We start from the raw sequence: 19,725 nt of genomic DNA, 5'->3' as shown, positions 1-19,725 counted from the left end.
GCTTCAGCTCCTGCAAGTACATTTGCCCAAAACATAACTCGCTGTGTCTGGCTGGGCAAAACTGAGCACCTTCTAGAAACCGTCCAAACCCACATGCCTGGTCCGGCCTGACTGTCTCAGGAGCTAGCTCCGGCTGTCTTCTCGTGCCCACCTGTCAGTGTCTTTTGGCCACTCTTGGCATCATTCCCTTTCCAGCCTGCAAAGCGCATCTCATCCCACTAGCCCTCCTCCTGCTGCTTCTCTTTTCACCCATTACTCCTATTTCATGAGTAAAAGACCAAGAGGTCTGTGGAGCTTTGAGCTGAACCCCGTGTCCCTGGGCTTTCAATTCTATTTCCACACAATCCTTTTCTCACCCTAGTTGTGAGGCTGGGGCTTGTGGAGGAAGAAGGTGCCAAAATCTGGGAGGCCAGAGGGGCTTGGCAGGGCCCACCAGCTCAAGGGCAGCTCCCTCGGTGACCCCACTAGCGGCAGTGCTCGTCCTTCCCAGCCTGAGAGCTGCACCATCAAAGTCACTTTATGATTATTGTTATATTTATTTTTTATTTTTTGGAGACAGTGTCACTCTGTCATCCAGGCTGACGTGCACTTGTGTGATCTCGGCTCACTGCAACCTCCACCTCCCAGGTTCGGGCCTCACCCTCCTGAGTAGCTGGGACTATAGCCGTAAGCCACCACATCCAGCTGATTTTTGTATTTTTAGTACAGACAGGGTTTCACCATGTTGGCCAGGCCAGTCTCGAACTCCCGACCTCAAGTGATCCACCCACCTCAGCCTCCCAAAGTGCTGGGATTTACAGGCATGAGCCACCATGCCCAGCCCACTGTCAAAGTCACTTCTGATTCTGGAGGGCAAATAGCACCGATGGACCAGAAGGAGGGCTTCAAGGCAGAGACCAGGTCCAGGTCTCAGCTCCCAGGCTCCCCTGCCCTCTCTGAGCCTCCCTCCCTTTCGCACGTGTCCAAAGAGGGAAGTGAGGTCCGCCCCGACGCGGCTGTCAGAGGATCACATGAGATACACAAAAGGCTTAGCACTAATAGGCGCAGCCCGACAGGGACAGCTCAGGGGCCGGGAGGGCTGGGCAGGGGGCCCGAAGGCACCGGACACAGATGAGGCGCTGAGGCAGGTGTGGAAGGAAAGTCCTATATTACGCTTTGGTCCAAGTCCCATCTGCTCAGGCACTTCCCTCAGGAACACTCAGGCCATGGTCTCTTTTACTCAAAAGCTTCCTAGTCAGCTGTCTGAGTGCTCACTTATTCCACAAATATTCACTGGGGACCCGCTGTGCACGGAGAACCGTTCTAGATGCTGGGGTTACGGTGCTGAACATGGTAGGTAAGATCCCGCCCTTATGGAGGGTATATTCTATTGGGGCGAGACAAACAAGAAATAAGTAAGTGTTTTCAATGAAAAAGATACGTCAGAGAGTGACAGGTGCTCGCTGACATAAAACAAATCAAGGTGACAGGAGAGAGAGATGAGAAGGTACATGGTTAATTCAGAGGGTCAGGAAGATCTCACTGCAAAGGGGGCATTCAAGCTGAATGCCTTTTTGAATGTTTTTCATAAGAATGGGAGGAAATAGGCCGGGAGCGGTGGCTCAAGCCTGTAATCCCAGCACTTTGGGAGGCCAAGGTGGGTGGATCAAGAGGTCAGGAGATTGAGACCATCCTGACTAACACGGTGAAACCCCGTCTCTACTAAAAATACAAAAAACTAGCCGGGCGTGGTGGCGGCGCCTGTGGTCCCAGCTACTTGGGAGGCTGAGGCAGGAGGATGGTGTCAACCCGGGAGGCGGAGCTTGCAGTGAGCCGAGATGGCGCCACTGCACTCCAGCCTGGGCGACAGAGCGAGACTCTGTCTCAAAAAAAAAAAAGAAAGAAAGAAAAAAAGGAATGGGAGAGGAAATGGGCCAGGCGTGGTGGCTCACACCTGTAATCCCAGCACTTTGGGAGGCCAAGGCAGGTGGATCACCTGAGGTCAGGAATTCAAGACCAGCTTGACCAACATGGTGAAGCCCTATCTCTACTAAATATATAAAAATTAGCTGGGTGTGATGGCGCATGCCTGTAATCCCAGCTACTTGGGAGGCTGAGGCAGGAGAATCCCTTGAACCCAGGAGGCGGAGGTTGCGGTGAGCCGAGATCGCGCCATTGCACTCCAGCCTGGGCAACAAGAGCGAAACTCCATCTCAAAAAAACAAAAACAAAGAATGGGAGGAAATGAAAAAGCCCTAAAGGAGCCCAAATAAGTCAGCTAGTAACGACTCCAGAGAAGAGCGGCGTGTTAGCAATTGAGCCAAAGCAAACAGTCAGTTCATTTTTCACATATTTCCAGATGGAGGGGAGTGGGTCCTATGTGCACATTTATACAAGTGATTTTGCAAAGCCTGACTTTTTCCTGTGATGCCTGGATCCAGGAAGCACCTAAATTCAGAGAGGAGACCTGGGGGAGAAAGTCCTTGTGAGGTGGCTCCGATGTACAGCACTCCCGGGCCAGCCCCACCAGCCAGGGAGAGACAAGTTATCCTGTAACCGTGTCCTAAACACAGGGGCACCGTGACTTGTTTTGTGGGATTAAATGAAAGTAGGCTATTTCCTGATGCTCTGGACCGCATTTTCTGAGCTTGCAGACTCAGCAGTTGGCCAGATTAAAGTGAGAAGCAACTTCTGTTGCCCCAGATCATGCCCAGGCCTACAGTCTGACCACCAGCCAGGCCTCCCCACTGCAATCCAGGAGTCTCAGATGGTTCCTATCCTTGGCACACAGAGGAACCAACACAGAGAAGCCGAGGGCCACAGAAGGGATGGTACACCCTGTTCACGATAGGAGGCTTATGGGGCCGCACAGCACTCTGGAAGGATGCATGGCACAGGGTCCTCAGCACCTGCATGGTCAGGGTCACTCACATCCACCAAGCCATGCAGGGCCCTCACCACAGCACTGACGGGGCCGCCGGTGTCCACCAAACCACGCAGGGCCCTCAGCACCTGCATGGTCAGGGCTGCCTGCGTCCACCAAACCACACGTGGCCCTCAGCACCTGCACAGACAGGGCCACCTGCGTCCACCAAACCCCGGCAGGAAATGGGCTCCACCTGCTTCAGGTTTCCATGACGCCACTGGGTGGCGACAGATGTGTTAACTGGTTCCTGCCCGTTCTTTACCCCCAGTAAGGGTCCCTCCCGTCTTCCAGCACAAGGACGCTTCACCAGCTGTCCTCAGTTGTCTTTCAAGTGTAAAAGAACACACGAAGACAGATCACTCTGGGCCCCTCCAACTCAATGTTCACGTACTTCATAACTTTGCTGAGATATCTTGGGGGAGGCTTCTCCTGGTTAATCCTGGCAGTATGAAAACCTTCCACAAAAGCACAGGAAAAGGATCCTAAGGTAGAAACGGTGAGTGGATCAAGAGAACGAATTCCCCCGGCTGCCGGCCAACGATGCTGCCATGTTGACAGCAACAATGTCGGGGTGTCCATCACGTCTCCGGGTCTCCTCTGAGCCGCAGTGCGTTAAGCGGGCCGCACCCTGTGCTGGTCACACCACCTGGCTTGGTACTGTCGGGGCTGCACAGTCACGATGGGCAGTCAGGACCAGACGCAGGCTCCATCAAGCCTCCCGCATCACACTTCGGGGACCCTGAGAGGGCTTGAGATGCCCCGAGTAACACGTTTACAACGGTCAATGAAGTCGCAAGCAGGCAAGGCTTCTGTGATCCTGACAGAGGAAAAGTCCTCAGAAGCATGCTCAGGGAGTGGGTTAGCTGAAGACCACAGGCAGTTTATTTTCTCCATAAGTTTTCAGAAGCCCCCTTAGAAATAATAAATGTCTGGCCAGGCGCAGTGGCTCTCGCCTGTCATCCGAGCACTTTGGGAGGCCAAGGTGAGCGGATCACCTGAGGTCAGGAGTTCGACACCAGCCTGGCCAACATGGTGAAATCCCACCTCTACTAAAAACACAAAAATTGGCCGGTCGCAGTGGCTCACGCCTATAATCCCAGCGATTTGGGAAGCTGAGGTGGGTGGATCACCTGAGGTTGGGAGTTCGAGACCAGCCTGACCAACATGGAGAAACCCTGTCTCTAATAAAAATACAAAATTAGCTGGGTATGGTGGCGCATGCCTGTAATCCCAGCTATTCAGGAGGCTGAGGCAGGAGAATCGCTTGAACCCGGGAGGTGGACGTTGCAGTGAGCTGAGATCGCGCCATTGCACTCCAGCCTGGGCAACAAGAGCAAAACTCCATCAAAAAAAAAAAAAATTAGTGGGAGTGGTGGCAGATGCCTGTAATCCCACCTGCTCTGGAGGCTGAGACAGGGGAGTCACCTGAACCCAGGAGGCAGAGGTTGCAGTGAGCCGAGATCACACCACTGCACTCCAGCCTGGGCAACAAAGAGTTAAATTCCACCTCAGAAAGAAAAAGAAATAATAAATGTCTGCCTGCTGATCAGTCATCATTCCTCAAAGGCCCTGAAGGACAGAGAAACAAGAGCATTCGCTCTGTATTCCAATCACCACCTAGAGAGGGCTGCCTAGAGTCAACAGCAGGTGTGGGCCTCAGCTCCTGGTGAGACAGCCCTGAGGAGCGAATGCAGCAGCTGCCATCCCCCGCCGCAAGTTCTAGGAGGGCTCCGGGAGAGCCCAGTGGAGCCAGAAGCCCAACCTGCCTCGGAAGCCGTTTCTAGGAGGCAGCTGTGAACCAGAGGTGATGACACCAACTACCCTCTGTGGGACTCGACTGGAGCCTTTGCACCCACCACCGGCTCCTTCCAGATCACCCAGTTTGCCATTCTCTGGGGATGGGATAAGGCACAAATGAGGCTGCAGGGATATGGGAAACCATCACACGACCCTGTCCAAAAAGGCCTTCCCCAGGCCAACTGTGCCTCACAATTAAAGGAGAGAGAACAAGTGAAATGGCTAAGACACGGGCTGCACTGAGCGAGCTGTAAACCTCCAGGCCTAGCTCCCTTCCCCCCCCGCCCCCGCTCTGCCCCCAGCCCCGCTGCCAGAAAAGGAGCCAGCAGCAGCAGCCGGGGCTGATCATGCAGGGGCAGGGAGGGCGATTTGGATGGAGCCAGTGACGATCTGCCAAGGAAATGTTTTCCGAATGAAAGTTATCGCAGAGGTGGCCAGACACAGTGGCTCCTGCCTGTGACCCCAACAGTTTGGGAGGCCAAGGTAGGTGGATCACTTGAGGCCAGGAGTTCGAGACCAGCTTGCCAACATGGCCAAACCCCACCTCTACTAAAAATACAAAAATTAGCCAGGTGTGGTGGCGCATGCCTGGAATCCCAGCTACTTGGAAGGCCGAGGCACAGGAATTGCCTGAACCCAGGAGGCAAAGGTTGGTGAGCCGAGATCACATCACTGCATCTAGCCTGGGCCACAGAGACACTGTCTCAAAAAAAAAAAAGAAAAAGAAAAGTTATCACAGAGGGGAAAGGCGACATTGTGACGTTTTCTCCACCGTTTCTGTCTTGGGCCTAAGAGGAGAAATGTCAGAGCATAAGGAGCGGACTGGCTTGAGGCCTTCCTTGAGAAGTAGCAGGGAGCAAGCAAGAGAACAGGGCACCTGCTGAGGCCAGAGCACCACTGGCCACTACTGCTGGCTACGGAATTTAAATGCCCGCACCTCACAGCAAGGAGGCCAGACCAGCTGCACAGAACCCCAGGGCACCGCCCAAACCACGGCACAGTGTTGCACAAACATCAGCTACTTCCAGGCATGTGTGAATCAACAGGTGCTTTCAAACTGCGGCCGAAAATTCCAGGACATGCTTTTAAATTGCAGTCTTCCAGAGACGCGGATATTTGATTTCCATATATCTAAGTTGAAGCTGAGATTTTCTTCACAACAGCAAAGAGGACAATGATGAGGAAGCACTAATCATGATTTATACTATATTTATATATATTTTAAAATCTCGTTCTATGTTGTATCTTAAGTTTATAAAACAAGTATATATTACATGCAATCTATTGGGTAACTTTAATTAAAGGTTTTTTGTTGTTGTTTTTTGTTTGTTTTAAGACAGAATCTCGCTCCGTCACCCAGGCTGGAGTACAGTGGCACAATCTCAGCTCACTGCAACCTCCCCCTCCAGGGTTCAAGCGATTCTCCTGCCTCAGCCTCCTGAGTAGCTAGGATTACAGGCATGCGCCACCACGCCCGGCTAATTTTTGTATTTTTAGTAAAGACAGAGTTTCACTATGTTGACCAGGCTGGTCTCAAACTCCTGACCCCATGATCTGCCCACCTTGGCCTCCCAAAGTGCTGGGATTACAGGCGTAAGCCACCGCACCCGGCCAAAAGTTTTTTTAATATAGAAAAAGCAGAGCTGATTAGCATGGGTCCTGCTTATGCCCTTCACAGACCCATGGTCATTGAATAGGCACAGCTATCGATCCGGGGGCCGCTTCTGGAAATAAAACCACAGCTGCTTGGAGGAACTAATTCACCTCAAGCCTTGGCCTAGAAAATGGCAGCCTGTTAACTAGGAAGGCTGTTAATTGATTTCGGTGGTTAAGATGGATAATTAAAGAAACAAGGAAGGATCAGAGCCTGAAGCTGAAGGCACTAGCCCCCAGGAGATCCTCCATGGTGCCAGGAGCCTGGAAAATGTGTGCACGAGTGAGACACCGGCATCAGTGACATCACATAACCCCCACTCCTGGGGAGGTAGGGGGAGGGTCTAGTCTCTCAACCCCCACCAAGAGAGGACGGGGAGAGCCCACAGGCATGGAGGTGTCACCTTTATGGGGCATTGTCTTCATGGCCTTAGGAATGGCCCACTCTTTTCTAGGAGCCGCTGGGAGGGAGCGCGCAGACGGGGCTGCCACCCCTGGAAACGCTATCTAAAACCCCGATCTTAGAGGCCTGGGCCCAACCTGCTTTGTACAAGAATGCCAAGAGTGGAGGGCCTCTGAGCTCCCCTCACCTGACGGGCCACCCTGAGGACGGCCACGTCCCACGCACAGCCCTCTACCTGGGACATTCGCAATGAGAACCTTACAGGCAGCCAGAGGCGTTTCTAGTGAGGTCCGAAGCAAACGCGCAGGGCATCAGGGAAACGCGAGTGTATTATCCCAGGGGCCTGAAACTCTTGCATAAACATGTGCCTCTGGAGGAGGAAAGACCTACCAGTTCCTGATCCTGGAAAAAAAGAGTATTTTGTTAACCATGTATCCTTAGCACCTAGAACAATGCCTGCACATAGTGGGTTCTCAATGTAAATGGATGAACACGTTTAGAGAGTAATAAAAGGATCCAAGGATTCCTAAGATCATGAACTCCATTAGACCCAGCAGTGTTGGTAATGCCTGCCTGCATAACCTCTACCATCCAAGACTCCGACCCCTGAAGAAAACCCTCAGATTAGCACAGATTCGTGGTAAAAGTGTGTCTGCTGTGCAAACACCGTGTTAGACAAATGCAGTGGCCTTTCACCTGGTTCCTCAGGAAACTAGAGTGTCGTGGTCGAGGCCCCAGGCTGGCCCTCTACACCACCAGGGTTCCAATCCCAGCTCTGCTCCACGCTCAGCAGCCAGGGAAAGTCACTTCGCATCTGTGACCTCTGGTTCATCTGCAGTATGGGAATGTAGTGTGTCTGCTTCGTAGTCGATAGAGGGGGGATAACTGGGTTGATACAGGTAAAGTGGTCAGAAAAGTGCCTGGTGCATAGGCAAGTGCGCAAGAAATGTCACCATTCCCACCCCTAGCTCGCCTGGCGTAACACACCTTGTGGAGAAGCAAGAACTCAGCACCACAAAGACCTGGGTTCAGATTCTGCCTTTGCTTCTTACCGACGATGTGGCCTCCATCAAGCTGTGCGAAGCCCCTGAGTGGCTGTTTCTGGCCACGTTGGTGGGGATGGTGGATAATGCACCTGGTTCACAGCACTCCCCGCCCAGGCAGCCACATGCTCTTCACAGAGCCCGGCAGGCATCCACTAAGTAAGTGTCGCTGGTCTGGGGATTGGGGGAAGGGGAAGCATCTCTAAACCAGTTTTGCAGGCAACTTCTTGGAGGACAGCCAATAAGGAACTGGCAAAAGAAAAAAAAAGTGCTCCAAGTTTACATTTGATAAAATCTCACTGGGAATATTATTTATTTGAGATGTTCTTGACATTTCACTTCAATTTTATTCAAATTGCTTGGTCCTGCAGCCCGTGTAAAGTGGAAAAGCACCAGGCAGGGTTGAAGCCTCTGCGTCCTTCCCCTTTCCAACCCCAGAGACACGAAGGAGCTCTTCCTGGAGTCTGGGAGGCAGAACTCAACTGCAGAAACTGCCTATCATGTCTCTTCTTTACTTTTACCGTAAACCCCACTGAAAAGTTTAAAGAGCTGTAAGTCATTTTAATTCATATCACGGGGAACACCTTAGAAGCATAAAGTGGCCAGTGTTTTGAAATCCTTGGAGATTTTTATTAAATGTTAGCATTGTTCTCCAAGTTTGCAAATGGTTTCTAAAACAGAATGAACCATTTCACAGCCATGGACTTTGAACATGCAGATTTGTGATGACTGGGGGAGGCTGCCTGTCACAGCCTCTCGAAAGCACTGAAGGACACGAGGATTGGAGCCAGGAGCTGACAGAGCTAGAGCCCTCCAGGGCTGCCTGGCTCTGCTGACTTAGGACCATCTCCTCCCGAAGTCACCGTGACTGAGCAACACGACTGCGGCAGCAACACTTCGCACAGCACGCAAAAGCACCAGACTCGGGCTCCGAACACCCGGCTCAGCCAAAAGGGAGGGGGATTATTACTTAATCCTTATCACTAAAGTCAAAGGTAAGACTGGCTTGTTACTGCTTGATTCCACGGTAATCAACCATTTACCCGGCCGGGAACATCCAAGGGTTCAGAAATACATTGAAGAAGAGGCACTTGCAGTGAGAGCTGCTTTTTTTTTTTTTTTTTTTTTTTTTTTTTTTTTTTTTTTTGAGACGGAGTCTCGCTCTGTCGCCCAGGCTGGAGTGCAGTGGCTGGATCTCGGCTCACTGCAAGCTCTGCCTCCCGGGTTTACGCCATTCTCCTGCCTCAGCCTCCCGAGTAGCTGGGACTACAGGCGCCGCCACCTCGCCCGGCTAGTTTTTTGTATTTTTTAGTAGAGACGGGGTTTCACCGTGTTAGCCAGGATGGTCTCGATCTCCTAACCTCGTGATCCGCCCGTCTCGGCCTCACAAAGTGCTGGGATTACAGGCTTGAGCCACCGCGCCCGGCCGAGAGCTGCTTTCAAAGGTCACAAATACCTGCCTCTGCTTGCATTCCTGTGGGCCTAAACTGGTAAACAGGATGGCACAAGGCTGGTAGAGCTTTTACGGAAACGAAGTTGCAATTTCACTCTTTGGTCATGTGGAGAAGACAATTCAAGAAACATAAAATAAATCTGGTAAAGTTTCTAAAAGCTTAAGGTCAAAAACTGCAAATTGGAAGATAAGCCTAAACATGTATTAGCTGACCTGTCATTCTAAAATGAAATCTGAAGCTCTTTATTATTTCTTCTGTCAAACAACTGAGAGGACCCCATATGTAAAAGTAACTCTCCCGGACACAATATGAGTCTGGTGGGAGGACAGTTCCTGCAGCCACTTTTGGGTGCAACATTGTTCTAATACGTAACATGCCTGGACTCCCTCCCTGCTGATAAGGCACACAGGATACTGCTAACGAATGAAGAACAAAACGTTCAAATAAAAGTTTACAAAAAGTAAAAATAAAACAGGCCAGGCGCAGTGGCTCACACTTGTAAGCCCAGGACTTTGGGAGGCTGAGGCAGGTGGATCATGAAGTGAGGAGTTCAAGACCAGACTGGCCAACAAAGTGAAACCCCATCTCTACTAAAAACACAAAAATTAGCTGAGTGTGGTGACAGGCGCCTACAATCCCAGCTACTTGGAAGGCTGAGGCAGGAGAATCGCTTGAACCTTGGAGGTGGAGGTTGCAGTGAACTGAGATCACACCCCTGCACTCCAGCCTGGGCGACACAGCCAGACTCTGTCTCAAACATAAATAAATAAATAGCCTTCAGGAAAACAATGATATTAATAACATTGGTACCCGATTAGTAAACTTAATTCATCCTCCTACGATTCTCTGAGGTTGAAAACATAGCTGTCTCCATCTTACAACTGGAGAAACAGGTTCAGTGACGTCACATCAACAGCCCAGTCCTCATAGACATCGAAGGGCAGGGCCAGGAATCTAAGCTTGGCTCCATCTCTCTCCAAAATGTGCTCTGAATCCCTGCACACTCCTGTCCGTTAAACCGCTCCAGATCTCCTCCTCCTTTCTCTGCCTCGGGGCCAGTGTGCCAAAACAGACAGGCAAGGCCAGCTGCAGGCTGCACAGCATCTCCCAACAGGTCACCCTCTAACATCTCAAGTTCAGCCTTTCCGGAATGTTGAGATCACCTTCCCTCCTTCCCCAAACTCTAAACGCCAGCTCCTCGTTGTCCCTGTGTGTGTGTGTGTGTTTTGTTTTGTGGTGGCATGGCTCTGCTTTCAGTTGCTAGGACCAGCGGTTTCAGAACCTCCCTCACAGCCCTTCTCATCTAATCCATGCTCAGACTTCTTCCAAATCTTTCCTCTCCTCTTCAAGGCTGCAGCTCTGCCGGCTACTCAACTCAGCCTCCCGCTTCCCACTGGTTTTCCCGTGTCCTGTCTTTCCCTCTTCCGCGGTGCTTCCAGCCACAGCTTCTCCAGATTTGTCTCCAGTCACGCAACTGCCCCACTCAAAAAACGTTCAAAATCCTTCATCTCTCCGTGTATACCCGCAAACCTGTAACGTGGTCACCCTTGCCATCGGATGCTTCCCCAACATACCCACAATTTCACAGCCACGAACCCACCATGAGCACTCCACGCTTTGGTCAAAGTGAGTGGGCAACTTTTCCAGAAACACGTTCCCCTCTCAGGACTCCTCCCCCGTGGCCACCAGCCTGAGCTGCGGTCCAGCCGCCAGGTCCGGCACCTGCCCATTCTTGGCGCCCCGCAGTCCTTCACCATAAATCACATTTTTGGCGCCTCTATGAAAGCAAAAATTTTTTTGTTTGTTTTTTGTTTTTGAGGTGGAGTCTCGCTCTGTTGCCCAGGCTGGAGTGCAGTGGCCGATCTCGGCTCACTGCAACCTTCACCTCCCGGGTTCCCGCCGTTCTCCTGCCTCAGCCTCCAGAGTAGCTGGGGCTACAGGCGCTGCCACCACACCCAGCTAATTTTTATATTTTTAGTAGAGATGGGGTTTCACTGAGTCAGCCAAGATGGTCTCGATCTCCTGACCTTGTGATCCCCCTGCCTCGGCCTCCCAAAGTGCTGGGATTACAGGCTGAGCCACCACGAAAGCATCTTTCAGGCCGGGCACAGTGGCTCACACCTGCAATCCCAGCACTTTGGGAGGCCGAGGCAGGCGGGTCACCGGAGTTAGGAGATCGAGACCAGCCCGACCAACATGGATAAACCCTGTCTCTACTAAAAATACAAAAATTAGCCGGGCGTGGTGGCGGGCGCCTGTAGTCCCAGCTACTCAGGAGGCTGAGGCAGGAGAATGGCGGGAACCCGGGAGGCGGAGCTTGCAGTGAGCTGAGATCGTGCCACTGCACTCCAGCCTGGGCGACAGAGCGAGACTCCGCCAAACAAACAAACAAACAAACAAAAAAAAAAAAAACGAAAGAAAGCAAGCATCTTTCAAAACCTCTAATGCGTGTTATAACTATACAAATATTTTTTCCTACAGAGTAAACTCTGTTGTTCTCGTCGTCTGGAACTTTGTACATGGGGGGTGGATGTTCAGTAATATTTAGTGAAATTGAACGAAATCGGTGAATTCTTCAGTCAGTGATTTGGAAATGGATACAAAGGGAGGTCAGCTCCACAAAACAAAAAAGCTGAAACCACTGGAGGACCCCTTACTTCCAAAGGAATGCAAACAAAGTAGACAACATTCGAACCTGACATTTGAACCACAATTTCATCAGCTTGACTCAGGTTTGCAGAGCGTTCTCCTGACCTGCACAGCTTCTCTCCCAAGAGGGGATGGAGGGAGCCAGAAGCCCAGAGGGAAGTCTCCCAGGGCACGTTTGCCCAAAGCAACGGCTCCTTGGGATCTAAGCCTGAATTCACATCAAAAAGGTAGCCTGGCTAACATGGCTAAACCCTGTCTCTACCATAAATACAAAAATTAGACCAGGCGCAGTGGCTTACACTTCTAATCCCAGCACTTTGGGAAGCCAAGGCGGGTGGATCACTTGAGGCCAGGAGTTCGATCCTGGCCAACTTGGCAAAACCCCATCTCTACTAAAAATACAAAAAATTATCCAGGTATGGTGGGGTGCGCTGTAATCTCAGCTACTCGGGAAATTGAGGCAGGAGAATCACTTGAACCCGGGAGGCGGAGGTTGCAGTGAGCTGAAATTGCACCACTGCACTCCAGTCTTGGCAATGGAGTGAGACTCTGTCTGTAAATAAATAAATAAATAAAACACAAATACAAATACAAAACTTAGCCGGGTGTGGTGGTGCACTTCTGTGGCCCTAGCTGCCTTGGAGGCTGAGATGGGAGGATCGCTTAAGCCCAGGAGGCAGAGGTTGCAGTAAGCTGAGATTGTACCACTGCACTCCAGCCTGAGTGACAGAGAGTGAGGCCCGTCTCAAAAAAAAAAAAAAGAATAACTAATGGATGAGATTTAGAGTTTGGTGAATTTTAATTGATTTCTAAAAAATAAAGGAAGAGATGTGTAGTGTGGCCAAAAGAGCCCCAAGCCAGAGTTCCTGAGGCCCCAGCCACAGGCCAAGTCATCTCCTCTTCCTCAGTCTCAGGGTCCTCTTCTGTATGAGGAGGTGACAGACTACAGACTAGGTGACTGTTGAGTGCCTTTCAGTTTAAAACTCGACGATTCCATGAACGTTTCAATAGGAGCAATAAAAGTGACTACAACGGCAACTTTAGGTTACACCAGGCTCTGTGCTTCAACTCCTGATGTTTCCATCATGACCCCGGGTGAGCTCCCTCAGCCGGCTCCAGTGAGGTTCCTGCAAACCTGCAGTCACCCCATCCCTTTGGGTACATGCTGTCCTAGGTCTGCTCTTCAGCACTAACGAGATCTTTGCAGGAATGCTGGTTTTTCATTCCGGATTTCAGCGCCTGGAATGAATGGAAGTTGGGGGCCTGGTTTGAGAATCATGCTACCTGCCCGATGACATGCGATACTGAAAACGGCCAAACGCTGAACTTCCCGCAAGATCACCTGTGTCCAGCATCTAGTCCTCCCTCTCAGCTACCCCAAGAACCAGGCATCAACACCAGTCCCAAGGGTACAGCCCTGTCACACCCAAAGGCTGGTAAAAACCGAAGTGCCCCAAAATAGAGAACAACTTCAACACCTCCTGATGTGTGCAGGGGAGCAGCACACAGCCGTGAATGTAGACGAGGTAGATGTAGATGTCCTGACATTGAAGGATGTTCCTTGAATAATGTTAAAGAACAAAGCAAACTACAGAAGCGTGTGTTGAGTGTGATCCCATTTTGTCTGCTGTTTACTTATAGCCATATGTAAATATGTGTTCATGTGTAAACTCATATGAGTGTAAAGAAGTATCTGGAAAAATAAGCAGTAAATCATTTACAGTGGATACCCCCGGGATACATATGGGGTGGGTTTCACTCTTTCCTTGGATTATATTTAATGGTTTAAATTTTGTCAATGAATGCCACATGATAATATTTCTTTAAAGCCTGGTATTCACAACTATCTAGTATAAAAGTACACATGGCCGGGTGCGGTGGCTCACGCCTGTAATCCCAGCACTTTGAGAGGCCAAGGCGGGTGGATCACGAGGTCAGGAGATCAAGACCATCCTGGCTAACACGGTGAAACCCTGTCTCTACTAAAAATACAAAAATTAGCCAGGCGTGGTGGCGGGCAACTGTAGCCCCAGCTACTCAGGAGGCTAAGGCAGGAGAATGTCATGAACCCAGGAGGCGGAGCTTGCAGTGAGCAGAGATCCCGCCATTGCACTCCAGCCTGGGGGAGAGAGCTAAAGTTTGTCTCAAAAAAAAAAAAAAAAAAAAAAAGTACACATATTGACCAGGCACAGTGGCTCATAACTGTAATCCCAGCATTTTGGGAGGCCAAGGTGGGCAGATCGCTTGAATCCAAGAATTTGAGACCAGCCTGGGCAACATAACAAAACCCCATCTGTACAAAAACACAAAAATTATCCGACATGGTGACACATGCCTGTAGTCCCAGCTACAGGGAAGGCTGAGGTGGGAGCACCAATTCAGCCCGGGAGGTTGAGGCTGCAGTGAGCCATTATCACACCACTGCACTCCAGCCTGGGCAACAGAGTGCGACTCTATCTCAAAATAAATAAATAAATAATACACATATCTTCTGTAGCCAAAATTAGCATGCTTCATCCAGGCCCTACTATCAAAATCTCACTATCTGAGGTCCCACTATCTAAGGTTACTTAGGAGGTGGGACACTTCAAAACACATCTTACATTTCTAAGTCTCTCTAGGAGTGTGACAGGTACTGACCATTTTTTAAGCTATCAGACATGAGAAGCCCTTTTTTTTTTCTTTTCTGAGACTTACTTTTTTGAGACAGAGTCTCACTCTGTCGCAAGGTTGGAGTAGAGTGGCACAATCTCGGCTCACTGCAACCTCCGCCTCCCGGGTTCAAGCAATTCTCCTGCCTCAGCCTCCCAAGTAGATGGGATTACAGGCACCCGCCACCAAGCCTGGCTAATTTTTGTATTTTTAGTAGAGACGGGGTTTCACCTTGTTGACCAGGCTGGGCTCCATCTCCTGACCTCAGGTGATCCACCTGCCTCGGCCTCCCAAAGTGCTGGGATTACAGGTGTGAGCACCCAGTCGACAGCCCTCTTTTTAAAATATATCCCTGGTCCTCAAAGGCAGTTAAAGCTGTGAGCCACCTATAATAGCTGTAAATTAAAGCTTGACTAAGATTTCACCTGGGTGTGTTTCTAAAGTAAGAATCCTTAGGAATGTATTATTAAGAGGGGCCAGAGGCAACAGCAATGGAGTCATCGCCTTCCTTAACATGTCTGCTTAATATTCAAAAATAAATGTGATCATACAACTCCTTTACATGAATGATCTCCGCCAATCCATACTGTGGGACCAACGCCAGACAGCCTCCCAGTAAGAAGAGGAATCTAGATTGCAGGATGGGGGGCGGAGAAGAGATTTTAAAAATGGAGACATGCATTCCAAACCAAAGTAGTGGGATTATATTTGTTCAGGTCAGCTCTGAGCATCATGTGTCTTTTGTTTTGAGATGAAGTCTCACTCTTGTCGTCCAGGCTGGTGTGCAATAGTGCGATCTTGGCTCACTGCAACCTCTGCCTCCAGGGTTCAAGCAATTCTCCTTCCTCAGCCTCCCGAGTAGCTGGGATTATAGGCGCACACCACCACACCCAGCTAATTTTTGTATTTTTAATAGAGACGGGGTTTCACCATGTTGGTCAGGCTGGTCTTCAACTCCTGACCTCAGGCAATCCACCCGCCTTGGCCTCCCAAAGTGCTGGGATTACAGACGTGAGCCACCGCGCCCGGTCCATCATGTGTCATTTTTATAGCGTACGTAAGTGCAGGAAATGTTAGGAAGGTGTATGGACAATCTGAAAACCCAGTTACCCTTTAGTTAAAAGTGTGGATCAGTTAGCTAGAAAACACCTGTGCACGACTGGGCACGGTGCCTCATGCCTGTAATCCCAGCACTTTGGGAGGCCGAGGCAGGCGGATCACCTGAGGTCGGGAGTTCGAGACCAGCCTGACCAACATGGAGAAACCCCGTCTCTACTAAAAAAAATTACAAAATTAGCTGGGCGTGGTTGCACATGCCTGTAATCCCAGCTACTCGGGAGACTGAGGCAGGAGAATCGCTTGAACCCGGGAGGCAGTGGTTCCGGTGAGCCAAGATCGCACCATTGCACTCCAGCCTGGGCAACAAGAGCAAAATTCCGTCTCAAAAAAAAAAAAAAAAAAAAAAAAGAAAGAAAGAAAAGAAAAGAAAGAAAGGAAAGAAAAAGAAAATACCCGTGCACACCAACACAAACGAAAGGATGTTGTGTGACTTACAAAAACCTCACAAGAAGGGGTCCTTTGAGTCTCCCCTCGCCTTGACCCCTTGCTACTCACAATGAGATCAGCAGACACACAGTATCTGACGGGCAGCATCCACCACAGGAGGACTTCTCAGAAATGCCGAATCTCAGGACCCGTCCCAGAGCGACGGAAAGAGGGCACACGTCTTACCAAGATCCCCAATGATTCCCGTGACGTTCGAGATGCACCCCACAGAGCATTCGAAACCATTCTACAAACAACTTTTGAGCTTTCCACTAATTGGGTGGGGGCTGCACACACCGTCATTGCAAATGGATAAGGGTTTTGAAGCCCTGGGTGTTTCCTCTTTCTGGCACAGCATGGCAACGGTCCCAGCAAGGGGCAGCCCACGGGAGCTCCTTTGCACACCAGGCCTGCTGCTCCTAAAGGCTCTGGACACACAGGAGACCTCCCAGCCTGCTTGGGAGGGGGACACTCGCTCCTAACAAGTCTCGTTTCGGGTCAGAGATACTGGATTAGAAACCTGACTTGGGCGCCTCATCACAGAAAGAGACAAAGAAGACATGGGGAAGGAAGGCACCTGAGCCAGCACTTTCCTGTCTGAGGCCAGGGCGGGTATGACGGGCAGGCCAGGTGCCGGCTGAGAGGGGCACGAGGATGGAATCCGGCGTGCACCTGCGAGACGGACCCCCAGGTGGCCCCTCCAAGGTCAAGGGAGGGGGTGAGAACTTGAGTGAGGCTGAGCCAGCTTCCGCAGAGAGGGGCCACCAGACGGAGAGCGAGAGAGGCGCCCGGACATCAGACGGACAGACAGAGGCTGACGCAGGAGGACCAGAGGGCCCAGCGCCGGACAGGCTCCCCGGGCGGACGGACAGACAGACAGACAGACAGACAGACGGGCCCCGCCCGAGGCGACTCACAGGTGCGCGATGCCGGCCTTGCGCACCGCGGAGGAGATGGCTTTGACGGCCGTGCAGAGCGAGTTGAGCAGCTGGGTCAGCTCACCCGTGCCGCGGGCCTTCCTGCCCTCCTCCATGACGAAGCGGGTCAGGGTGTTGACGTCCGTGTCGAAGGGCGCCTGGTCAGCCATGCTGGGGCCGGGCCGCGGGGCGGCAGGTGCGGGGGCAGGTGCGGGGGCAGGTGCGGGGGCAGGTGCGGGGGCAGGTGCGGCGGCAGGTGCGGGGGCAGGTGCGGGGGCAGGTGCGGCGGCAGGTGCGGGGGCAGGTGCGGGGGCAGGTGCGGGGGCAGGTGCGGCGGCAGGTGCGGCGGCAGGTGCGGGGCGGGACCTGGCGGGAGGACGGACAGACCGACTGCGGCCCCGAGTGTCCGCGGCGCTCGCGGTGAGACTGGGCCAGGCCGGGCGCGGGCGGGTGAACCGGGAACCTTTAGCCGCGGGTCGGCCCCGCCCCCGCCCCCGGGAACACCCCGCGCCGCCTCCCACCGCCCAGCCCGCGGCTCCGCCCGCCGGATCTTCGGACCCTTCCCGCGCCGCCCCTGCAGCCTCCGCGCCCTCCATCTGCGCTGCGGGGCGGGGCTCGGGCCGTCGGACCCGCCGGAGAGAAAAGCTGTTTCTTTGCAGGAGTTTCCTCCACAATCATGACACGGAAGTTCACAGAGGTTGAGTAACTTGCTCAGCGCCCCAGTTGGGCAGCGAAACCCCCAGCAGCCCCCGCTCCGCAGACCCGCCCGCGCGGCCTCCTGCCCGGCCCCTGCCCAGGCCTGTCCACCTGCCCGTCCTGTCACTGCCCCCCTGTCCACCTGCCTGTGCTGTCACTGGCCTCCCGTCCACCTGCCTGTGCTGTCACTGCCCCCCGTCCACCTGCCCGTCCTGTCACTGCCCCCCTGTCCACCTGCCCGTGCTGTCACTGCCCCCCTGTCCACCTGCCCGTCCTGTCACTGCCCCCCGTCCACCTGCCCGTCCTGTCACTGCCCCCCGTCCACCTGCCCGTCCTGTCACTGCCCCCCTGTCCACCTGCCCGTGCTGTCACTGCCCCCCTGTCCACCTGCCCGTCCTGTCACTGCCCCCCTGTCCACCTGCCTGTGCTGTCACTGCCCCCCTGTCCACCTGCCTGTGCTGCCCCCCTGTCCACCTGCCCGTCCTGTCACTGCCCCCCTGTCCACCTGCCCGTGCTGTCACTGCCCCCCTGTCCACCTGCCCGTGCTGTCACTGCCCCCCTGTCCACCTGCCTGTGCTGCCCCCCTGTCCACCTGCCCGTCCTGTCACTGCCCCCCTGTCCACCTGCCTGTGCTGCCCCCCTGTCCACCTGCCCGTCCTGTCACTGCCCCCCTGTCCACCTGCCCGTGCTGTCACTGTCCCCCTGTCCACCTGCCCGTCCTGTCACTGCCCCCCTGTCCACCTGCCCGTCCTGTCACTGCCCCCCTGTCCACCTGCCTGTGCTGTCACTGCCCCCCGTCCACCTGCCCGTCCTGTCACTGCCCCCCTGTCCACCTGCCTGTGCTGTCACTGGCCCCGTCCACCTGCCTGTGCTGTCACTGCCCCCCGTCCACCTGCCCGTCCTGTCACTGCCCACCCCCGTCCACCTGCCCGTCCTGTCACTGCCCCCCCGTCCACCTGCCCGTCCTGTCACTGCCCCCCTGTCCACCTGCCCGTCCTGTCACTGCCCCCCTGTCCACCTGCCTGTGCTGCCCCCCTGTCCACCTGCCCGTCCTGTCACTGCCCCCCTGTCCACCTGCCCGTGCTGTCACTGTCCCCCTGTCCACCTGCCCGTCCTGTCACTGCCCCCCTGTCCACCTGCCCGTCCTGTCACTGGCCCCCTGTCCACCTGCCTGTGCTGTCACTGCCCCCCGTCCACCTGCCCGTCCTGTCACTGCCCCCCTGTCCACCTGCCTGTGCTGTCACTGGCCTCCCGTCCACCTGCCTGTGCTGTCACTGCCCCCCGTCCACCTGCCCGTCCTGTCACTGCCCCCCGTCCACCTGCCCGTCCTGTCACTGCCCCCCGTCCACCTGCCCGTCCTGTCACTGCCCCCCGTCCACCTGCCCGTCCTGTCACTGCCCCCCGTCCACCTGCCCGTCCTGTCACTGCCCCCCTGTCCACCTGCCTGTGCTGTCACTGCCCCCCTGTCCACCTGCCTGTGCTGCCCCCCTGTCCACCTGCCCGTCCTGTCACTGCCCCCCTGTCCACCTGCCCGTGCTGTCACTGCCCCCCTGTCCACCTGCCCGTCCTGTCACTGCCCCCCTGTCCACCTGCCTGTGCTGCCCCCCTGTCCACCTGCCCGTCCTGTCACTGCCCCCCTGTCCACCTGCCCGTGCTGTCACTGTCCCCCTGTCCACCTGCCCGTCCTGTCACTGCCCCCCTGTCCACCTGCCCGTCCTGTCACTGCCCCCCTGTCCACCTGCCTGTGCTGCCCCCCGTCCACCTGCCCGTCCTGTCACTGCCCCCCCGTCCACCTGCCCGTCCTGTCACTGCCCCCCGTCCACCTGCCCGTCCTGTCACTGCCCCGCCGTCCACCTGCCCGTCCTGTCACTGCCCCCCGTCCACCTGCCTGTGCTGTCACTGCCCCTCCGTCCCCGCTGGGACACACGGGTTCCCCATTTCTCACCCATCTGAGGGCCCACGACGAAATCCTTAATCCAGGCCTCTTCTCAGGATTCCTGGAATTCAAGAG

General features: G+C 53.7%; 1 protein-coding gene across 2 annotated transcripts in view; it reads right to left on the bottom strand.

Annotated features, from left to right (window-relative positions):
• FBP1 (fructose-bisphosphatase 1) overlaps positions 1 to 17,252 on the bottom strand; it is a 35,258-nt gene extending 18,006 nt beyond the window's left edge. The window contains exon 1 of one of the 2 annotated variants that reach the window (XM_050762298.1): positions 17,019 to 17,252. In XM_050762298.1, the coding sequence (XP_050618255.1) occupies positions 17,019 to 17,188 (170 nt within the window). In that variant the 5' untranslated portion in view covers positions 17,189 to 17,252. The remainder of the gene's footprint in view (positions 1 to 17,018) is intronic. The other variant, XM_050762299.1, reaches the window with a different exon arrangement.
• Positions 17,253 to 19,725: the final 2,473 nt, after the last annotated feature.

This window comes from Macaca thibetana, chromosome 15 (genome assembly GCF_024542745.1).
Source record: "Macaca thibetana thibetana isolate TM-01 chromosome 15, ASM2454274v1, whole genome shotgun sequence".
NCBI lineage: Eukaryota > Metazoa > Chordata > Mammalia > Primates > Cercopithecidae > Macaca > Macaca thibetana.
The sequence above is the reverse complement of the archived record's forward strand: the minus strand, read 5'-3'. Positions and strand labels throughout refer to the sequence as shown.